This window comes from Aspergillus sclerotioniger (genome assembly GCF_003184525.1).
Source record: "Aspergillus sclerotioniger CBS 115572 chromosome Unknown BO94scaffold_12, whole genome shotgun sequence".
Classification (NCBI taxonomy): Eukaryota; Fungi; Ascomycota; class Eurotiomycetes; order Eurotiales; family Aspergillaceae; genus Aspergillus; species Aspergillus sclerotioniger.
Window position 1 is genome coordinate 565950 of NW_020291002.1, and position 17858 is coordinate 583807.

General features: G+C 51.7%; 4 protein-coding genes across 4 annotated transcripts; 2 read left to right on the forward strand and 2 right to left on the reverse strand.

Moving 5' to 3' along the window:
• Window positions 1-192: 192 nt before the first annotated feature.
• Window positions 193-2543, reverse strand: BO94DRAFT_534620 (putative choline transport protein). The gene is made up of 5 exons (XM_025611589.1): window positions 2033-2543; window positions 1928-1974; window positions 1790-1869; window positions 1241-1733; window positions 193-1186 (listed from the first exon to the last, which is right to left on the reverse strand). The coding sequence occupies exons 1-5, from the start codon at window positions 2213-2215 to the stop codon at window positions 430-432; spliced, it is 1560 nt and encodes a 519-aa protein (XP_025468084.1). The 5' UTR covers window positions 2216-2543; the 3' UTR covers window positions 193-429.
• A 4050-nt stretch (window positions 2544-6593) lies between these two features.
• Window positions 6594-8387, forward strand: BO94DRAFT_534622 (uncharacterized protein). The gene is made up of 4 exons (XM_025611590.1): window positions 6594-6742; window positions 6816-7097; window positions 7152-7285; window positions 7333-8387. The coding sequence occupies exons 1-4, from the start codon at window positions 6651-6653 to the stop codon at window positions 8001-8003; spliced, it is 1179 nt and encodes a 392-aa protein (XP_025468085.1). The 5' UTR covers window positions 6594-6650; the 3' UTR covers window positions 8004-8387.
• Window positions 8388-11130: 2743 nt separating this feature from the next.
• On the forward strand, window positions 11131-13513 carry BO94DRAFT_534624 (SDR family oxidoreductase/polysaccharide deacetylase family protein). Its single transcript, XM_025611591.1, has 5 exons — window positions 11131-11234; window positions 11300-11482; window positions 11746-12241; window positions 12290-12909; window positions 12978-13513. The coding sequence occupies exons 2-5, from the start codon at window positions 11386-11388 to the stop codon at window positions 13433-13435; spliced, it is 1671 nt and encodes a 556-aa protein (XP_025468086.1). The 5' UTR covers window positions 11131-11234; window positions 11300-11385; the 3' UTR covers window positions 13436-13513.
• Window positions 13472-16711, reverse strand: BO94DRAFT_534625 (ATP-dependent Clp protease ATP-binding subunit). The gene has a single exon (XM_025611592.1). The coding sequence runs from the start codon at window positions 16560-16562 to the stop codon at window positions 13764-13766; it is 2799 nt and encodes a 932-aa protein (XP_025468087.1). The 5' UTR covers window positions 16563-16711; the 3' UTR covers window positions 13472-13763.
• Window positions 16712-17858: the final 1147 nt, after the last annotated feature.

A 17858-nucleotide genomic window follows, 5' to 3' on the forward strand; every position in this document is an offset into this window, starting at 1 on the left:
TGGACCCTGGAGTTGATGAGTCTTCTCTCCGCCGCGCGCCAGGCACGAAACGCGCGGGTGTCGCGCTGTCACGTGATCCTACAGTGGTTATTGCCTTTTTCGTCAGGACGAGACGTTGCGTGACCAGAATTTGTGGAATTAGTTCGAGACTCGAAGGTTAAGGAGCTGTGACTTGTGAAATGACATGAGGAACCGGGCGAAGTGCCTGGGCAGCTAGCACACTAATAAATAAAGGTATGTCCAAGAGCTACTCAAAAATTCCAATCCAATATCAGGGTTATATACAGATCATAAGATTACATCAGTAAACATTTGCATCAGATGCGCCAAGGCACAAACATTAGAAGAATATCATCCGTCAGCTTGGTGTTCGTTGATTCATATACCAAAGCTTTCCCTTCAAGCGTTCATACTCCATACCATTGACACTCAGTTCGCATCAGCCACGAGCACCTTGTCAGTCATAGGAATGGATTTGGGTCCTTCATAGCTCTTCATCCGGAAGAGCCACCAGGCAGCCACGAAAATCGTCAAGCCTCCGGTCAACAAACTGGCGTAGTTCATCGACGCGGCATCGGTGGGCAGAGCGTAAGGGAAACAAAAGATCACGACGAAAGCGAGAATGTAGATACAGCTAAGAAGGTTGATGACATAGCCGATACGTCCCAGCCAGAAACGGCCAGGTGCAAACGAGGACCGACGAGTGAGCATGTGGGGGAAGATGGCGGCGAAGTAAGAAAGACTGGATAGCTGCACGAAGCAACCCACGAAAGCGTTGAAGGCAGTGGTGGACCCAACGTAGATGCAAGCAAGAATAGTGACAAACACTCCGCATACCATTGTGGCATTGAAAGGGTTCTGCATCCGCGTGTTTATGTGTCCGAGCCATCCAGAGAAGGGAGTCGCTCCATCACGGGAGATGGTCCACAAGGTGCGACCAGCAGTGATATAACAACCGGCACAAGTAATGACCGTAGGGATAAAGGCGACAATCAGCAATCCAAGGGCTCCACCCTTAGATCCTGTCGCTTGGCGATAGATCTCGGCGAGAGGGAACCCGTAGACGCTATTGATGACTGCGTCGAGATCGGTGATGGAATAGAACAGAGCAATCATGTAGAGGATACCAGTGATAAAACCGACGGCCATTTGGGCCAGAACAGCCTTGGGAATGTTTCGGCTCGGGCTACGCTCATGGTCAGGATCTCAAGCAAAAGTTTGGTTTGGAACATGATCTTACCTAGGGATCTCCTCCGCAAGGTGCGATGAGCAATCGGGTGTGCCCACACTATAAGCTCCATTGAGCATGCCTGCAACAAAGACAAACCCCTGGCTGGAATAACCAGTGTCGTTTTCCCAGGTGCTCCATACAGACTTGTCCGTGGCATAGGAAGAACCGTTGACATGGGGCATGACCGCACATACAACGATGGTGATGAACACACCCGCTAGGATAAAGAGCAGTCCAAGGTTACCAATATGCGGAAGGAACCGATTCATAAACAGGACGATGCAGCAGCAAAGCCAGGTGCAGATGATAAAGCTCACGAAGATATGCCATGCGTGAGGGACAAACCCAGGATGCATGAGGGCATACATCGAGACGGTCTGCTGTCCTAGGATTGCGGACATGGAAGCAGCACCCAAAATCCAGGCAAGGCAGTTCCAAAAACCGGCAAAGAAACCGCAAACACGACCGTATTTTCCCGCAGTGATCGAAGCCCAGTGATAGACTGATGGTTGTCATCAGCAACGTAACCAAGCCACAGCCAGTATTCAAGAGACATACCTCCACTGGAAGATGGCATTCCAGATGCCAATTCAGCAATCGATGCCGCAACCAGCCAGTAGCAAACAGAAACCGCAATGCTAAGCACACAATTAGCCAATGCCTGAAGAATCCTCTAGGGTTGAGGCGGCGTCATACAATTCGTAGATCACACCTGACGGTCCTCCATTACTCAACGCAGTTGTCTATAAAGACACCATCAGCTGTCTTCTTCTGTTGCCGTCTCATCTGATACCATCATACCACACTGCCACCCTGGGCAATCCACGTATTTCCTGTCGTAACTGCGACGGCGCAAATGCTCAACAAGCTGAAATTCCGTTCGACTTCCTGGCGGTGACCCGATGTATTGACCACTTCAATCGAAGACTGATCGTCCGCAGCTTCAACTGCTCCCACCTTCTCTGTCGACTTTTCTGCGGCCATTTCGAATATCGAGGCGAATAAGAACAGAATCGGAGCTGGGGTTCGAGACGCTAAGACGGAGTGGCGAGATGCAGATAAAGGTCAAGTCGTATAGATGAGATACAGTAATACTCAGGTTGATGAAAGGTCGTTCCTACACTATCCTTGTGTTGCTGGGTGATAGGAGCAATGAGTAACGTCAAAGAAGACACGACTGAAGTATGGAGATGTCGACCAGGATAGTAATCGGATAGTAACCTAAGAAGAAGGACTCGACATGGCTTCTACCACAACCGTATACCGACGAGAAAGGTACAAAGACCAGGAGAGTGAGCAGAGCTGGGAGATGCCAGGAGTTTATAGACTGGGGGGACATTGGCAGGTATACTCCAGCTGGGGAGTATGAGACCTCCCACTGCACCTGAGTGTCCGGTGGCCCTCCAATGGGTGGGGCCAGTTGGAACCCCTCGAGGAGGACATTAACCAATCAGCAATTCAACAGGCGCGCTGGTGGTGACCAACCGACGGGAGCGGGTCGGGAAGCGATTCTGACTGGCTCCCGCTGGCCGCTAACGCAGGAGCACGCGGAGAGGCACCTTACCCGAAGGGGGAGCTATAGCAGATATACCTTCATCAGCAGTCCACGGAACCCCTCGAAGTTGAGGTTGATTTTAAGTGTACAGTCATAGAAATGATAGAGTGAACGGCTTGGGTGGGCTGGAGTTCGGATGGCAGGCGAACATGTCTTTTCCCCACAACTGGGGAAAAAAGGCTTCATCTGTGCTTTTAAGGTACTGGATCTCTGGGAATCAAGCATATCTTTAAAGTATTCGATGGTATTGTAAGGGTCTTCGATCACGCAGCGGAAGCGAATGAATAAAGGCGAAAAAGCTGCTCCGTGCGGAATTTAGGAAAGCAGATGGAGCAACGCGATATGATACCGTAGTTGATATTATCTGACTATCGATAAACAATTATAGGCCACTTCTACCTTGCTCGACCGGTTAGTAGATAGATAGGCCTTTCCATTATCTATACATCTTAGATACCAGATACCAGACAGAGCCTGCATCCTTCGGATCCGTGCCAAAGAGTGGGCACTCTGCTTACTGCCACAGGTAAGCTTCGTGTAACCACGGCGTGCTTACGCCAAGACTCTGGATCTCTGGGAAGTGGGGGCATCCGGTTGTAACCAATGATAAGATGTCACGGCGCCCTTCCGACCGTGGGCCTTGGGTTTCTTTATTTCCGACGCATCGGACCTTTTTTAAAGCCCGTCTATCTAAGGACTTTTATGATTTTATCAGGACACTATTATCCAAGACTTGTAAGATTACACAATAGAGATGGTGTTTTTCTCGGTCGAGTCGACAAAGCCCTTGTAGGCGCGGGGGGTTGCCCACGAATGTTCTAGCGGATTGAGATAGTCCCTACTAGTATCTAGTAGCACTGGGGCTCTCGCACTGAAATACCACTCGGCTCGGCCGGGATACAATCTACTATGTGGGTGCTTCTAGCCAGGGGACTCAGATGCAAACACCAGACACTAGACACTAGGCTAGGCGTTCAGCTTGTGTCGCATTTTCAAAAGTGTCTAGCCAGCTCTCCGCCACAATCCCACACCAACGATAATATTAATATAGCATATAAATGGCGAGAAATTTCCGTCCCGTCTTAACTAACGGCAGAATAACGTTTACCAAGCCCTGTGGCGGGCCTTGTGCGCATCAATATAGAACAGTTGCTACTTGCTAGAGACTGTAGTGGCCTTGATGATGTGTCTCACCCGTACTACTAGCGTTTGAACAAATTTATTTATATAAAGGGGATCATGTAAGAGAAATCCAGATTCGGAGAGACACCGGTTGTATATCCTCCTGACTCCTCATTAATAGCCGGATAATACATAGTACTATCAGGAGTAGATATGAGAACAGTCCATCAGGTTTGTTCCCCTCCAAACCCTGTAGTCGTCTTTCTTCTAAATTCCAACTACGGCAACGGGTTTCCATGCTGGCGTTCCAGAACACGGACCAGGCCTTCCACGCTGGGCTGGTGAAACGAAATCCGGTTTTATTCATTTTAAGCCAATCGAAACCCCCATCGCAATGGCAAATGCTGACTGGTAGTCCCCCAAAGTTTATTATAGTAGCCTGTACATCCCTGCTAGTCCAATATCGTCTAGGTTCACCGATCGGGACAACGATCTGGGTTCTGCCCTGCCTCGGGGGTAACAGCTGGGTTGGAACTAGATTAGTGCCTTCGGGGTTTCCGAAGACTCCTACATAGAATGTTAAAACATTTTAAGACCATCGCGGGCAAATTCCGAATGGAGAAAGGGGTAGATGTAGCATGTTATTGATGACACTGCTTGTTGATGGCTATGTGGCATACACTGAGCTGGGAGTCGGCTATTCAGAATAATCCCAAGGGTTACAAGTTCGCTACCCGAATCCTTCTAGATGGGGTACTTCAGCGCGGGGTACCCTTTAGTAAGGATGACCTGCAGACGGGCTATCTAAGGGTTGGTTTAATTACATGTGCTACATCATGATCATGCCATGCGACAGGGCGGCATTTTCGAATCCAGCACACTGGATTATCCTAGTGGTTACTAAAAGAACTAACGGACCCCTGACTAAGGTAGTATCTGCCTAGTTGCTACTATGTAAGACTAGGATCCTGCCGAGATACTTGCACACTTTTCGCTTAACCCACCAACAACGTGGTAGCTCCTGGAATCATCCCGATCCTGCCGCTATGCAGTTACGAACGTTGACGTAGGAGGGCGATAACCCCGCTGAAATTACTAAGGCATGGATAAAATGAGATTAATAAAGACAGTACTCCTGCCCAGCCCAGTTTTGCGGTTTGAGATTTATGAATTGGTATAACCGATCCCCCACCCCCGGGGGAGATGGGGCTATGACCCTTTGACACCCTGACAGTGACACTACTGCTGGACACACCCATAGAGATCAGCTCACACGTTCAAGACAACGCGGTAAAAACGTACTCCGTACCACGAGCTGAAAGACCGCACGAACTCTTGTTCAATTTTAGATTTCAGCGAGTCAGAGCTTAATTTCCACCGACAAAGTAACGGCGTGGTAAGTTTGTCTTGATATGTGCGGGAAAAAAAAAGAGCCAAGGCAAGTAGTAGCAACAAGTGTGGCTGGCTTGCAATATCGATGCAACTGGGGGTAGGATCGGGTTGGCTGCTGACTGGCTGTTGCGGAGCAGGGGCAGATTTAAGTTTACGGCGAAGTGGGCCTTTGATCCAAATTAAGTTGCCACTAGCGGGAGCCCACCATCGAAATCAAATACACTGTGTGGGTGACACAAGCGTATTGTCCAGATGAATTAATTGCACATTCCCCAGCCTACAGTTAGCTTTCAATCCGCGGGACTAGGACTGATCGGGCCCAACATCAAGTGGGCTAAGTTCGCAAGCCGGAGCGAGTAGGATGACCTGCTAAGCATGTACGCAGTCGGTAGTGTACGTAACTACGTATGCACCATGCAGACGCAGAAGTGGGGATCGAGGGATGATCATCCCGTCAATACCTGCGAACATGGCTCCATGATTCAGGCGGCAGTGCGGCACCTATGCTCGATTGTGACGAGGAGGCAACTGCTGGGATAAACTTGGCCACTCAACTGTCAGGAGATCGCTTAGACAGTCCATCCTGCATGCACCTTCTGCGTATTTATACGGTGCAGATTCAATGCATACGAAACGCTAGATACTAGTACTATTTTTCAGCGGAAACAGCACGGGGTGATCAGGTCGGGTATCGGACGAATGGGGGGGGAGAATGGTGGTATATGCGGGTGTGTGTCCAGTACCTTGCCAGCCACGGGATAGTACTACTGTGTACTGTGTAACCCCTGCTGGGTTGGAGACGTGGAGCATCCCACCATTCATCCACAATCCAACAATCCACAATCCATAATCCACAGACCGGGTGGGAGCCCCGCAGCCGACCTGAGCCACCAGTCATCATGGATCCGCCTGTCTGATTTACCTAGTACCTACCTTCGGCCTCTGCCCGGTCTTTTTTTTTCCCTCGAGTTGCCCACAATAAGGGTGTTGACGGTTTGGTACTAGCTCCGGGTTGGAGATGCTACTGCCGTCGATTATTCGCCCGCCCACTGCCATGTGCATCGTCAAGGATTGTTGTTCCTGGCTTCTTTCATCTACTAAAGTCGCCCGTCTGTTATGTGGACAGGACGCACCCAAATCTGGACCGCCCATTGATTGATCGATCTGAACGCATCATCCTTCGGCCAATGCGCCGGCCCTTGAACTTTACCTTTGCAATATGTGAGTGCTGTCATCCAGTATATCTATCGGCCCATCTCCCTCTCGGCCCCTGCACATGCTGGCCCCCCCCCCCTCAGGTGATCCCGATTGACCGGTCTTGTCTGGTCCTCTAGGTTGCACTCTAGTGATATGGCGAGCCTGGACTCCGCCTTCGCGAAGAGTTTTGCTAGGGAGACATGGACCCTTTACGGTGTAGGAGTACTGGGTGCCGTGCTACGATTGTAAGTTAGCATGGACAGAGATATCCTGCTCCTAACTGTCGTTTACTAACTCTGTTCTTTTCTAATCGCATAGCGCAGCACGAATACGCCGCTTAGGCTACCAGAATCTCCAATCAGATGATTACCTGATGTTATTCTCTGTCGTCTGGTATACTCTTCTATGTGTCGCACTTAACGAAGTCGCCTCCATAGGGGGTTCCAATCTGATGGATGAGAGCGACATAGAGAAGTTGACACCAGAGATAAAGGCAGATCGTATACGAGGAAGCAAATGGGTCTTCGTATCAGAACATTCCTTCCTTCTTGCGATATATGGGATGAAGGCATGCATGCTGGTGATATATGCCCGTATCACGTAAGAACTGCCCCTCAACAGAATTATTCCCTCATCTAACAATCTGATTAACAGGGAAGGGTTGCGCCAACGGAAATGGGTGACTTACCTTGCCGTATATGTTGCCTTGGGCTTTGTTGGCAATGAGATGTCTCTATTCCTTATTTGCCGGCCATTATCAAACTATTGGGCCGTGCCAACACCATACGGTCAGTTGCTTCCCAACCCTATTATGACGTTACTAACTTTGAGATAGAACAATGCTCAACGTATCAATATTATGAAATCATTCAAGGCTGCCTGTCGATATCTGCAGATGTCTTCATGCTCCTCATTGGGCTTCCACTCATGGTCCAAGTACGAGTACCTCTGAAGCAGAAGTTGATCCTCCTGATTCTATTTGGCATGGGAATCTTCGTCATCGTCGCGGCCATTCTGAACAAACTTTATTGTCTCGTCCCCTCCCTCATTTCCTATGTTTACATGAACTGGTACTTCCGGGAAGCAACGGTAGCTATCTTGGTCACCAACCTGCCTCTCGTTTGGTCGCTTCTTCGCGATGTGTTTCCTGCTCTCAAAAGTTGGACTGGGGGTTCACGAAAGGCAACTACAGAGCGGTATCGAACTGGTCCCTGGACGAGTAAGGGATCTGCACTCCGCAACTACGGCGCTCATAGTCAGCTACATTCTGGAGAATACAGCATGCACGCCTACAACCAAAGCACCGTTATTACGCCACAAAAGACCATCTCGGATGCCAGTCTGGAGCCGAGCGACGATCGCGAACCCAGCGAGGATGGCTCCGAACGGGCCCTCAGAATCCGCCAGGATGTGACGGTTACGGTGGAGCGTGAGACGTGTCCAGCGAAGTGTTGGGAGAGCGGCAAGTCCCAAACTTTAGAAGGAGACCGTCACCCAGAACCATGAAGGACACGACTGTTTCATTGCTTTCGCTTCTCGGTCATCTTATTATTTATCGATACCTACACAGGATCTTTTTTCTTATTTCCCTTTCTGATCACACTCTTTAGATCGCTCTCCAGTTTCCCTTTCTTTCACGGCACTTTCGTTTACGGGATGATCTGATACGGATGCCCTCCTGGCTATTGTATATAACTTGCTCGGCACCCCATCGCTCGGCCTCCATGATTCCACTGATCATCGGTATGTGGGGGACCCAGGATCCCGAGAGGGAGCCCATTACGACCACGGGGTTGGAGAACGGCGATATTGGCTTCTAGCGAACAGGATAGACAAAACATACTATGTGATATATTAATGGAAAGACAAAGTTTTGGACATACCATAGTGTTTCCTGGTTTCATACCTCGATGCGACGACATATAGAGTTTTGGCAAGTGTTTTCCAGAATGCCGTTCATCAAGTTTCAAGGCTTCCAAGGCAGCAAGTATCCGACCCTGCCGACGCCTGACCCGATCCAGGTCCGATCGCCCCGTGACAGGCGGTCACGTGGACTCTTTACATGCGAGTACCGTCTGGTACGCCTGTCGACGCAAAGATGAGTGTAACATTGGAAACCTCCTGACAATACCACTGGCTTGCCGAGCGCCGGCCTTTAACCGAGCCTCGTCCTCGTTTGCCTCCCTCTGTCTCTCCTCCAGTCTTCCTACGGAGTATGCTCCTTTCCTTTGCGCTCCAGGATCTCTCGAGGATTCCCCCGGGCCCAAGTGTCAACTCAGGGGGCTGGTTCAGCTACCCCAACTCAAATCCAGCCTTACTAGATGTGGGAAGAGATGAAGCCTCGTGTACGCTTCTCTTTTCGACAGCCCCCCTAACTTTATCTACTATTGAGTTTCTGTGCCAAGGATCGGCACAGCACTGGCTGACAGGAACCTGGGCCCCTGGAGCAAAGAGCACCTCCCTAGGGCAGGTACCGTCCGAAGCATCAAGGGATTAACTTTGTGCTGACCTTGTCTCTACTCATAGATAGCAACCTAAAGTTTAGCCGAGGCCGCGTTAGCAATAATCTACGCGGAACCCAGAACCAACAGCCTTTCCCTAGAGTTCCAAAAATTACCAAGGCTTTATTGGCAAGCACCCAACCACACCGTGTTCCGACGGATTTCGAAGAGCTTTTCGGCCGTATGTTGTTCTCTACGGAGTAGGTATTGGTTGTATCCGGCATCTACGTGCACAACTATTTGGCATGTGGTCCCATGGGCCACTCCCTCCCCAATCCCCCACCCAGCAGCAACCGCTTTAGGAAATGATCTCAACTTTGGACTGCCCTATGCCGCCGAACTGCATTACTTGATCCATGGATCAGTTCAGGGCGGATAAATATAATCTGCTCAGGTACGGACGGAGCATAAGGCCGAACCAGAGTTTCCACGGATCGAGGTTTGCACTGTGTTGTAAGGTACAGCGACGCACCTGCTCTGTCTCTTGACCACAGCCATCCCAGGGATCGACACGCGGACAACACTGGCCAGGATCTCCAGGCTCATCCGCAGTGGAGAAGGATCGTGAGTAGAGAACCTCGACACGACCACTTCTATCGCAAGATTGAATGTTAACGAGGCTCACATTTGCCGCTTAGTAAACGAAGATTGGTCTGGAATCGATTGTGGGTTATCGTAACTCAGAACAACACCCCTATCTCGCTTTGATGGGCTGAATGGGAAAGACTAAACAAGTCTACACTTACTCCGTAGGCTACACTATACCTCATCTTAGCGTTTAAGAGAAGGTTTGTGGTCTCTCTCTGTTGTAGATTCGGGACGCGGTCCGCTTGAGCCTGTGCTTTAGACTTTTACAGTCTGCCGTTGAAACTAATGAAGTGTCTCAAGGCTTGACTATGGCTGATCAGATGTCACTTCCGCCCACTCATCCCATAGACTTCCGGAGGACCAAACTTTCACCTAAGGTTTTGGGCAACCTTTTAAGGGGCAAAAAAATCTCGCGTTTCCACCTACGGTTGCCTTTCCCCCTAATTCTCTGATTTCCTCTCATCCGAAAGTTTACTGCAAGGTGGCTCTCCTAGTGCACAAATCGGGGTCAACAACTATGCCTGGGCCATGCGACAGTTCATGCAACACCATCAGCACGGTCCCCATCATCCAGCTACAGTGACCCTGCATTGATGATAATGCCACGGCTCCACTTTGCGTTTGTGACTGGGGCTCCGGACACCGGATAGACCAGGTGCCTCATACACATGGAGTCTAGATCTATTATTCTATGGTTGCGGGATCGCAAGGCTTCTGCTTTGAGTGTTGGGATTTCACCCTTGAAGAGTGAAATGCAGTAGCTCTGCCCTACAGCTTTGGCGTTCTTTCCTCCGAGAACCTGAGCGTGGACTGAAGATCCACGTGGTTTTTAGTTCAACGCATGGCGATCGCCCAGATGCAAACGGTTGAATTCCCCTCCTGACCATCCTAGTGTATACCGCCAACGACGAATGCTGCTGTTAGCTTGAAGTACTAGATGTTTGGGGTCGGCCGATCAGCCTCTGGCACGAATCATTCCAGGTTAGAGGATGCATCCTCCGAGACATGAGAGACACCGGCGAACTTTGTTCACGGATTTGGCCATTTCCGAAACCCGCGCCCGAATATCTACCGTGAACAAGACACAGGATTTCTATTACCATAGAAAATCGGCGGCAGCGACCGCAGAGAGTGGGTTTGGGGGTCTTGGGTTGGTACGTAGTCGTCGTTTTAGTCCAGATGGAAAGACGCCGTTTCCTTGGGGTGGGTTTTTTTAATCTATACTAATCACTACTAGATTATTGTCCTCGGATCCTTCCCTCGGATCCTTCGACTTTCGAGACTCAACGCAGGGTTTAGCAAGAACGAGCGACTTGTCCTCGGGTGTAGCGTCAGCGTCGCAGCGGCTGACAGTCTAGATCCCCGCCATCGACATTAATATATTAAGGGGAGCAATGTTATCGTCACCGACAGATCCCATTAGTGATGCCGTCTCGTAATCGGCCGGGCATGGGCACGTGATCGGTGGCTGGATGCGTTGGTGCTGGTGGTGCAACGCAGAGCGTCATCCATCCCAGTGCGATCCCTGGGCTTCTTCAAGTTCGTCCCTGCGGCTCGGCTTCTATTTAGTGTCTAATCAATCTGGGCCAGGATCAAGACAGTCGGAGCGAAGGAAGCAGCCTCATCTACGTTCTGCACAACAGCCGAAGTAAGCACTTGTACACTTAGTCGCTGCCTTATCGCTGCGAGATGTAGACTAACCACGTGCTTCAGATTAAGTGCGTGTCCTGAAGACCGGTCATCTGGCTGTAAGAGCTGCATACACAGTAGAAACTCTTCAAGGGCTGTTCGGCAAATCTATGGCTCCATCATCATTCTTAGGCTTAGAAGGCCTCCATGTCTTCATTACAGGTGCCGCAAGTGCCATTGGTAGGCAAGCGGTGCAGGAATTCCTAGGTATGTTGTTGACCTCCCTACGGAGGACTGTTGCCACTGTTATGACGCATTCTCTGCTATGGATTTCCCCCGTTCGATGGTCCGATATATGTTTCTTGTAGCCCTCGATGATGTATTAGCCGATTCATAGGTGGGCATCTGTCATATCAGATTTTCCGACCGACGATTCTGTCTTATCACTGTCCATTCTTCGTTCCCATACGCTTTCTTGGGCCTTTTAGAGGGTTTAAGTATTGAAGTCTGATTCTGACTGCATTCGACAGACCAAGGATGTAAAGTGACTGCGCTTGATCGTCACTTGGAGATCCCCGAAACAGCCACAGGAGATGCATACGCCAGACTCCATGTTCTCAAGGGGGATACTATAGACGAGGAATCCATCCGATCCAGCGTGTCGCAAGCCAGCAAGCGTTTTGGTCCTATCAACATCCTCATCGCCAATGCTGGCACCGCTGATCCAAGCAACAGCCTCCCCATCTGGGAGTTGCCGCTGGAAACCTGGGAGAAGACATCCCGCGTCAATGTACGGGGAACCTTTCTCACAATCAAGCACTTCCTTCGAGCTGCTCAAGTCGCCCAGCAGTCTCTGGGCAGAGAGCTAGACAATCTTGCTATCGTCGTGACAGGCGAGTTATCTAGCGAGAGTGATTTGCAGACCGAGTTGGTCCAGAGCGTGAAGTCCGATATTGTCCGTCTCAACGGCCGCGCAAGAATCAATGTTGTTGCCCCTGTCAATGCATCAACGGGGACGCAGGCTTCGTACGAACTCCTTGTTTCTTCACAAACATCCTCACTGATCTCACTTAGCACGTCCCCTGGACAAGCGGCAACTCCAGAGGCGATATGTCGAACAATCGCATTCCTAGCCTCCCACCGCGCAGCAGGACATATGACGGGTCAATGCCTGAATCTCAACGACAGCACCTCAGCTCCCCCAACAACCAGCCTCACCACCACCATCCCGCCCGTACTATCCAACCCTAAGCGCAACAAAATCCGCGTTGCCGTCTCTATCGATCTCGACGCCGTCTCCGGGTGGCTCGGAACCGGCCACCACCCCGACAACATCCTCGCCGACTACTCAGCAGGCTTCTTCGCTGCGAAAGTCGGCGTCCCTCGTCTCCTGCACATGCTCAAGAAACTCAACCTCGCAGACCGCTGCACCTGGTTCATCCCCGGCCACTCCGCCGAAAGCTTCCCCGAGGAAGTGCGCCAAGTGATCGACTCAGGCTGCGAAATCGGACTGCACGGCTACGCCCACGAAGGCGCCTACCAGCTCACCGTAGAACAAGAGCGCGACGTCCTGACCAAGTGCATCGAGATCGCCACCAAACTCACCGGCAAGAAACCCGTCGGCTACCGAGCCCCCTTATATCAACTCCGCGAATCCACTCTTGATCTCCTCGAAGAATTTGGCTTCGAATACGGTATTTCCTCTCTTTCTTGTTACCACCCACACCCACGCCAACAAACGCTAACCAACCCATCCATCTAGACGCCTCCCTAACCGACCACGACAGCCACCCCTTCTTCGCCCCCCGCCGTCCTCCTCTCCAACCCATTGACTTCTCCCTCCCCGCCTCCACCTGGATGCACCCCATCCCGCAAACCACCACCGACCGCCGTCCTCTCGTCTGTGTCCCTTGCAATTGGTACATGGAGGACATGACCCCCATGCAGTTCCTGCCACATGCGCACAACTCCCACGGATACACCGATGTCCGTGTTATCGAAAACCTGTGGAAAGATCGATTCCTGTGGATCAGGGAGAACGAGGAAGAACCTATTTTCCCGGTTTTGATGCATCCGGATACGAGTGGAATGGCGCATGTTATTGGTATGTTAGAGCGGTTGTTGACTTGGTTGAAGGGGTGGGGGGATGAGGTGGAGTTTTGTCAGACAGGGGAGATTGTGAGGTGGTTTAGGGAGAGGGAGATGAAGGGTGAAGCTTGAGTGAAAGTAGGTTGTTATATTATATTACGAATTGACCTGGAGAAGTACTCAATTGTACTTAATACTTATTGAAAGGATAGATAAGTAACATTCGGTTCAACCGATTATCAAATTAGTGTACATAGATATGTGCATGCATCATGCTAGCTATAAACAAGCAAGGCCGACTCGACTGTACAGTCATTTTCATCAGGGAAATGCAGATGTAGAGAACATATAAGAAGGCAAGAAAGGAAAACAAGCAACCGTATCATCGTCAATCGTAAAGGAAAAAATCTGTTCCAAACATAAAAATGCAGAGCAATCAGTCAACTTTTGTCAAGTCGGTTTACTCGTACAGATCCATGTCACCACTGCCGTCTTCCATCTCCGCGAAGACTTCTTCATCGGTGTCCACCATAGGTTCGTCGATAGGTTCCTCATCGATGTCTTCAGGCTCATGATTGGGGAGCACTTCGATGCGATTATCGTGCATGATGACGCGGGCAACTTCACCGTCGCGAATTCTGCCACTGAGGATGAGGATGGCCAGACGGTTGAGGATCTCGCGCTCGATGATCCGACCCAAGGGACGAGCACCGTACGCGGGCGAGTATCCGGATTGGCCGAGGTAGTCTTTGACTTCGTCGGAGCAATCGATAACCAAATTGCGGCCATTATCCTTCAGTCGTTTCTGGACCTCGTCCAGGCGGAGGTCGACGATCTTGCGTATCTCCTTCCTAGTGAGACGGTTGAAGATGACGACACTGGAGATGCGGTTCAGAAACTCGGGAAGGAAGTAGTTGCGGAGGGCATTCAGAACCAACTCGCGCGTCTGGGGATCCATGCGGCCATCCCTGGTGGTCGGACGAGAGAGGAACTCGGCGCCCAGGTTGGAAGTCATGACCACAATGCAGTTCTTGGCATCGACAATTCTGCCTTGTCCATCGGTGATACGCCCATCATCCATGAGCTGGAGGAGAACGGTAAGAACTTCCTTGGCTGCCTTCTCGACTTCGTCGAAGAGGAGGATAGAGAACGGACGACGACGGAGGCTCTCAGTGAGCTGACCACCCGCGTCGTGACCGACGTATCCCGGAGGAGCACCGATCATACGGCTCAGCGAGTGCCGCTCCTGGTATTCAGACATATCGAAGCGAATCATGGCCTTGGGGTCGTCGAAGAGGAACTCCGCCAGGGCCTTGGTCAGCAAGGTCTTACCAGTTCCGGAGGGGCCGCAGAAGAGGAAGCTGGGCGGCGAGTTGGGGTTGCTGAGACCGGATCTTCCGAGTCGGATGGCATTCGAGACCGACTGCACAGCCTCCTTCTGGCCTACAACCACCTTGCCAAGATGTCTCTCCATGTTCAGCAGCTTTTCCTTCTCGGTGGTCTTGAGCCGCGTCACAGGGATACCGGTCCAACGGGCAACGATTTCGTTGATCTGGTCAGGACCGACCGCATCTGCAAGCAACGCCTGGCCCGCCTCGCCCTGACGCTCCCGCTGCTCAGTGTCGGCCTTGGCACGCTCTAATTCGAGTCGCTCAATGAGCTGCTTGGTCTCGGGAATGGCGTAGTATTCGAGATCGGCGGCGGTCTGGTTGTCACCAGAGCGCTCCGCTTCATCTCGCTTGACCTGGAGGGTGTCGAGCTTGATCTTTGCATCTTGGATGGATTTGCTGCGCTGCTTCTCGCTCTCATACTTCTCGCGCATTGGCCGCAGCTCTTCGGCGACATTGGCTGCTTCTTGCTTGGCCGCTGCCAGACGGGCCTTGGAAGCATCGTCCTTCTCACGCTCGAGGGCATGGATTTCGATCTGCAATTGGCGGTGCTTTCTCTCCAGGTTGTCCAACTCTTCGGGCTCAGATTCGCGGGTCACTCGCACGGCAGCCGCCGCTTCATCGATCAGGTCAACAGCCGAGTCAGGGAGCCTGCGTGCTGTCAAATAACGTGAGGCCAGCTCTGCCGCGGAAACGATGGCGCCGTCCTGAATGTTGACACCGTGGTGCACCTCGTACTTTTCCTTGAGACCACGCAGAATGGAAATTGTTTCCGAAACCGACGGCTCTTTGACGAGAACCTGTTGGAAACGGCGTTCGAAGGCCTGGTCTTTTTCGATATATTTGCGGTATTCGCTCAACGTAGTGGCACCGATGCAGTGCAGCTGACCACGAGCCAGCATCGGCTTTAGCAGGTTGGCAGCGTCCATTCCACCTTCGCCGCTTGAGCCTGCGCCCATGAGCAAATGAATTTCATCGACGAAGAGAACAATGGTGTCTTTGGATTCTTCAATCTCCTTTAGAACGCCCTTCATCCGCTCTTCGAATTCACCACGGTACTTGCTGCCTGCAACAAGCGAACCGACATCAAGAGAGAGTAGTCGACATTGAGCTAGATTGGCCGGAACATCTGCGTTCACAATCCGACGAGCCAGCCCTTCGACGATAGTGGTTTTCCCGACACCGGGCTCACCGATAAGCACCGGGTTATTCTTGGTTCGTCGACTGAGGATCCGGATCACCCGACGGATTTCTTCTTCACGGCCAATAACGGGGTCGATCTTGCCTTCTCTGGCCAAGGAGGTCATGTCAATTGTGAACTTCTTCAGGTTCTCGTTCTCGCTTTCGGCATCGGCAGTCTTCGAATCAACCCGTCTCGTACCGCGGATCTGCTGCACGGCCGTGTCGATCAATTTGACGTTGGGAATGCTGGCATCCGCCAGTGCCCGCTGGACTTGAGAGTCCTGAGAGACCGATAGAATGAGGTGGTCGATGGCGACATAGCTGTCCTTTTGTGTCTTGGACAGGTCTGAGGCAGAACGTATGACTTTGGCTAGGGCAGGAGAGACGCTGACGGTCTCGGGAGGAGGATCCTGAGAGGGGAGGCGGACCAGCAGTTTCATGAGGGCTCTTTCGAGGAGCTGTGGGTCGCCGTGGGCACGTTCAACGACCTGGCGGAAAAGAGGGGCAGAGGAGGTCTCGTGGGATGGATGGGCGGGTGCTTGTTGGTCTTTGGATTCATCTGGAGAGGGGTTGAGTAGAGAGACTGCGAGGTGAACGGGAAGGATTTGAGAGTGAGAGTATTGTTCAGCCAAGCTGCTGGAGTCCAGCAGGGCCTTGTTGGCTCGGTCTGTGAATTGGGCGCCGTTCATGGTGTGTGTAGAGTGTGAAGAAGTGGGGAAGTCAATTGAGTTGAGTAATTGGGAGTGCGTGTGGGAGCGATATAAGTAGGTGTAGAGGTAGGAGGCGTAGAATTAAGAGATTTGTCAGGAAGTGGTGTCTGATGATTATTAGTGGGGAGTCTGGTGAGTCTGGTGAGAGCCCTCGATGGCGAGCTTGAGGATTGGATATATAGCTGCCAGTTGGGCATCGTGGGATCTTCATGACGACACGGCCAACTTCCACCGCCTTCCAGAAGGATCCCGCCGCACCCAGAAGTCACGTGTCGCTGCCGGTCCTTTCTGGCCTGATTTCTAGTAGACTAGTAGTAGGCGGATGGCCTGAGCTCTCAGGCCGGAGATACGGGAAGCGGGGGCCCGGATCAGGTGACCAGAGACTGGCCAGTTGCCCAATTTGGAAGTAGTAACTAAGGAAAGAACTGCTCAGCTCGACTCAAGTCGAAACGTCCAGCTCCTTGGAGCATCCACTACGGAGTACGATCATCGACATGACCACCACCATCCTGTCGTCCTGGGAATCTGAGAATCCACCTGAACACTACTAGCACAGCCAGCCTCCTCCAGCGAATAAAGGGAAAATACCCCCCACGTTGACGATGATACCAGGCCTTGATTGGCATGCAGCCATCTGGTCTGGCCGGGATTAGAGTTCCAGGTGGTGGTGGTGGTCCATTCCCAATCTACGAGTGCCATCCCCTGCTGAGAATATTCTGCTGATACTTTCTTACATCCTAGGTGGTAGCCAAAGGTTGTGCTTCTGACAAGACATCGTGAGCACTGCATCCATCCATGTGCATGAGACCATCCTATGAATGCATCAGCTCCGGATAATTCTCCTCCCCTGTTCCCCTTCCCCCCCCCCCCCCCCCCCCCGCCACTGCCCCTCCATCCAATCTGCGCCTTGATATTATTTCCTCAGGCTATTGCGGGCTTGCAGCCCATGGTCAGGTCATTCCAGGCCCGAGCGTGACGTCAAGCGGTGGGAACCCCTCCTACCACCCGGCATTGTCAGCCTTGTTGAACCACCGACTGTCGTATTTCCGGAGCCTCTGGCCCATGGTCAAGCAACTCGCTCGAGCCTACTGGGCCGGTCCCGACCAGATAGCCCAGAGATCTGATCAAGGGGGAGGGGAGAGAGGCGTAGATCGTAATTGGAATCGCCGCCAGCCGAAATCTCTTCCCGACAACCCACGTCATGACACATCAGAACGGCCGGCGTTGACCGTGAAAAATGCGACATCGCTCTGAATAATGCCAGGCACCACCACT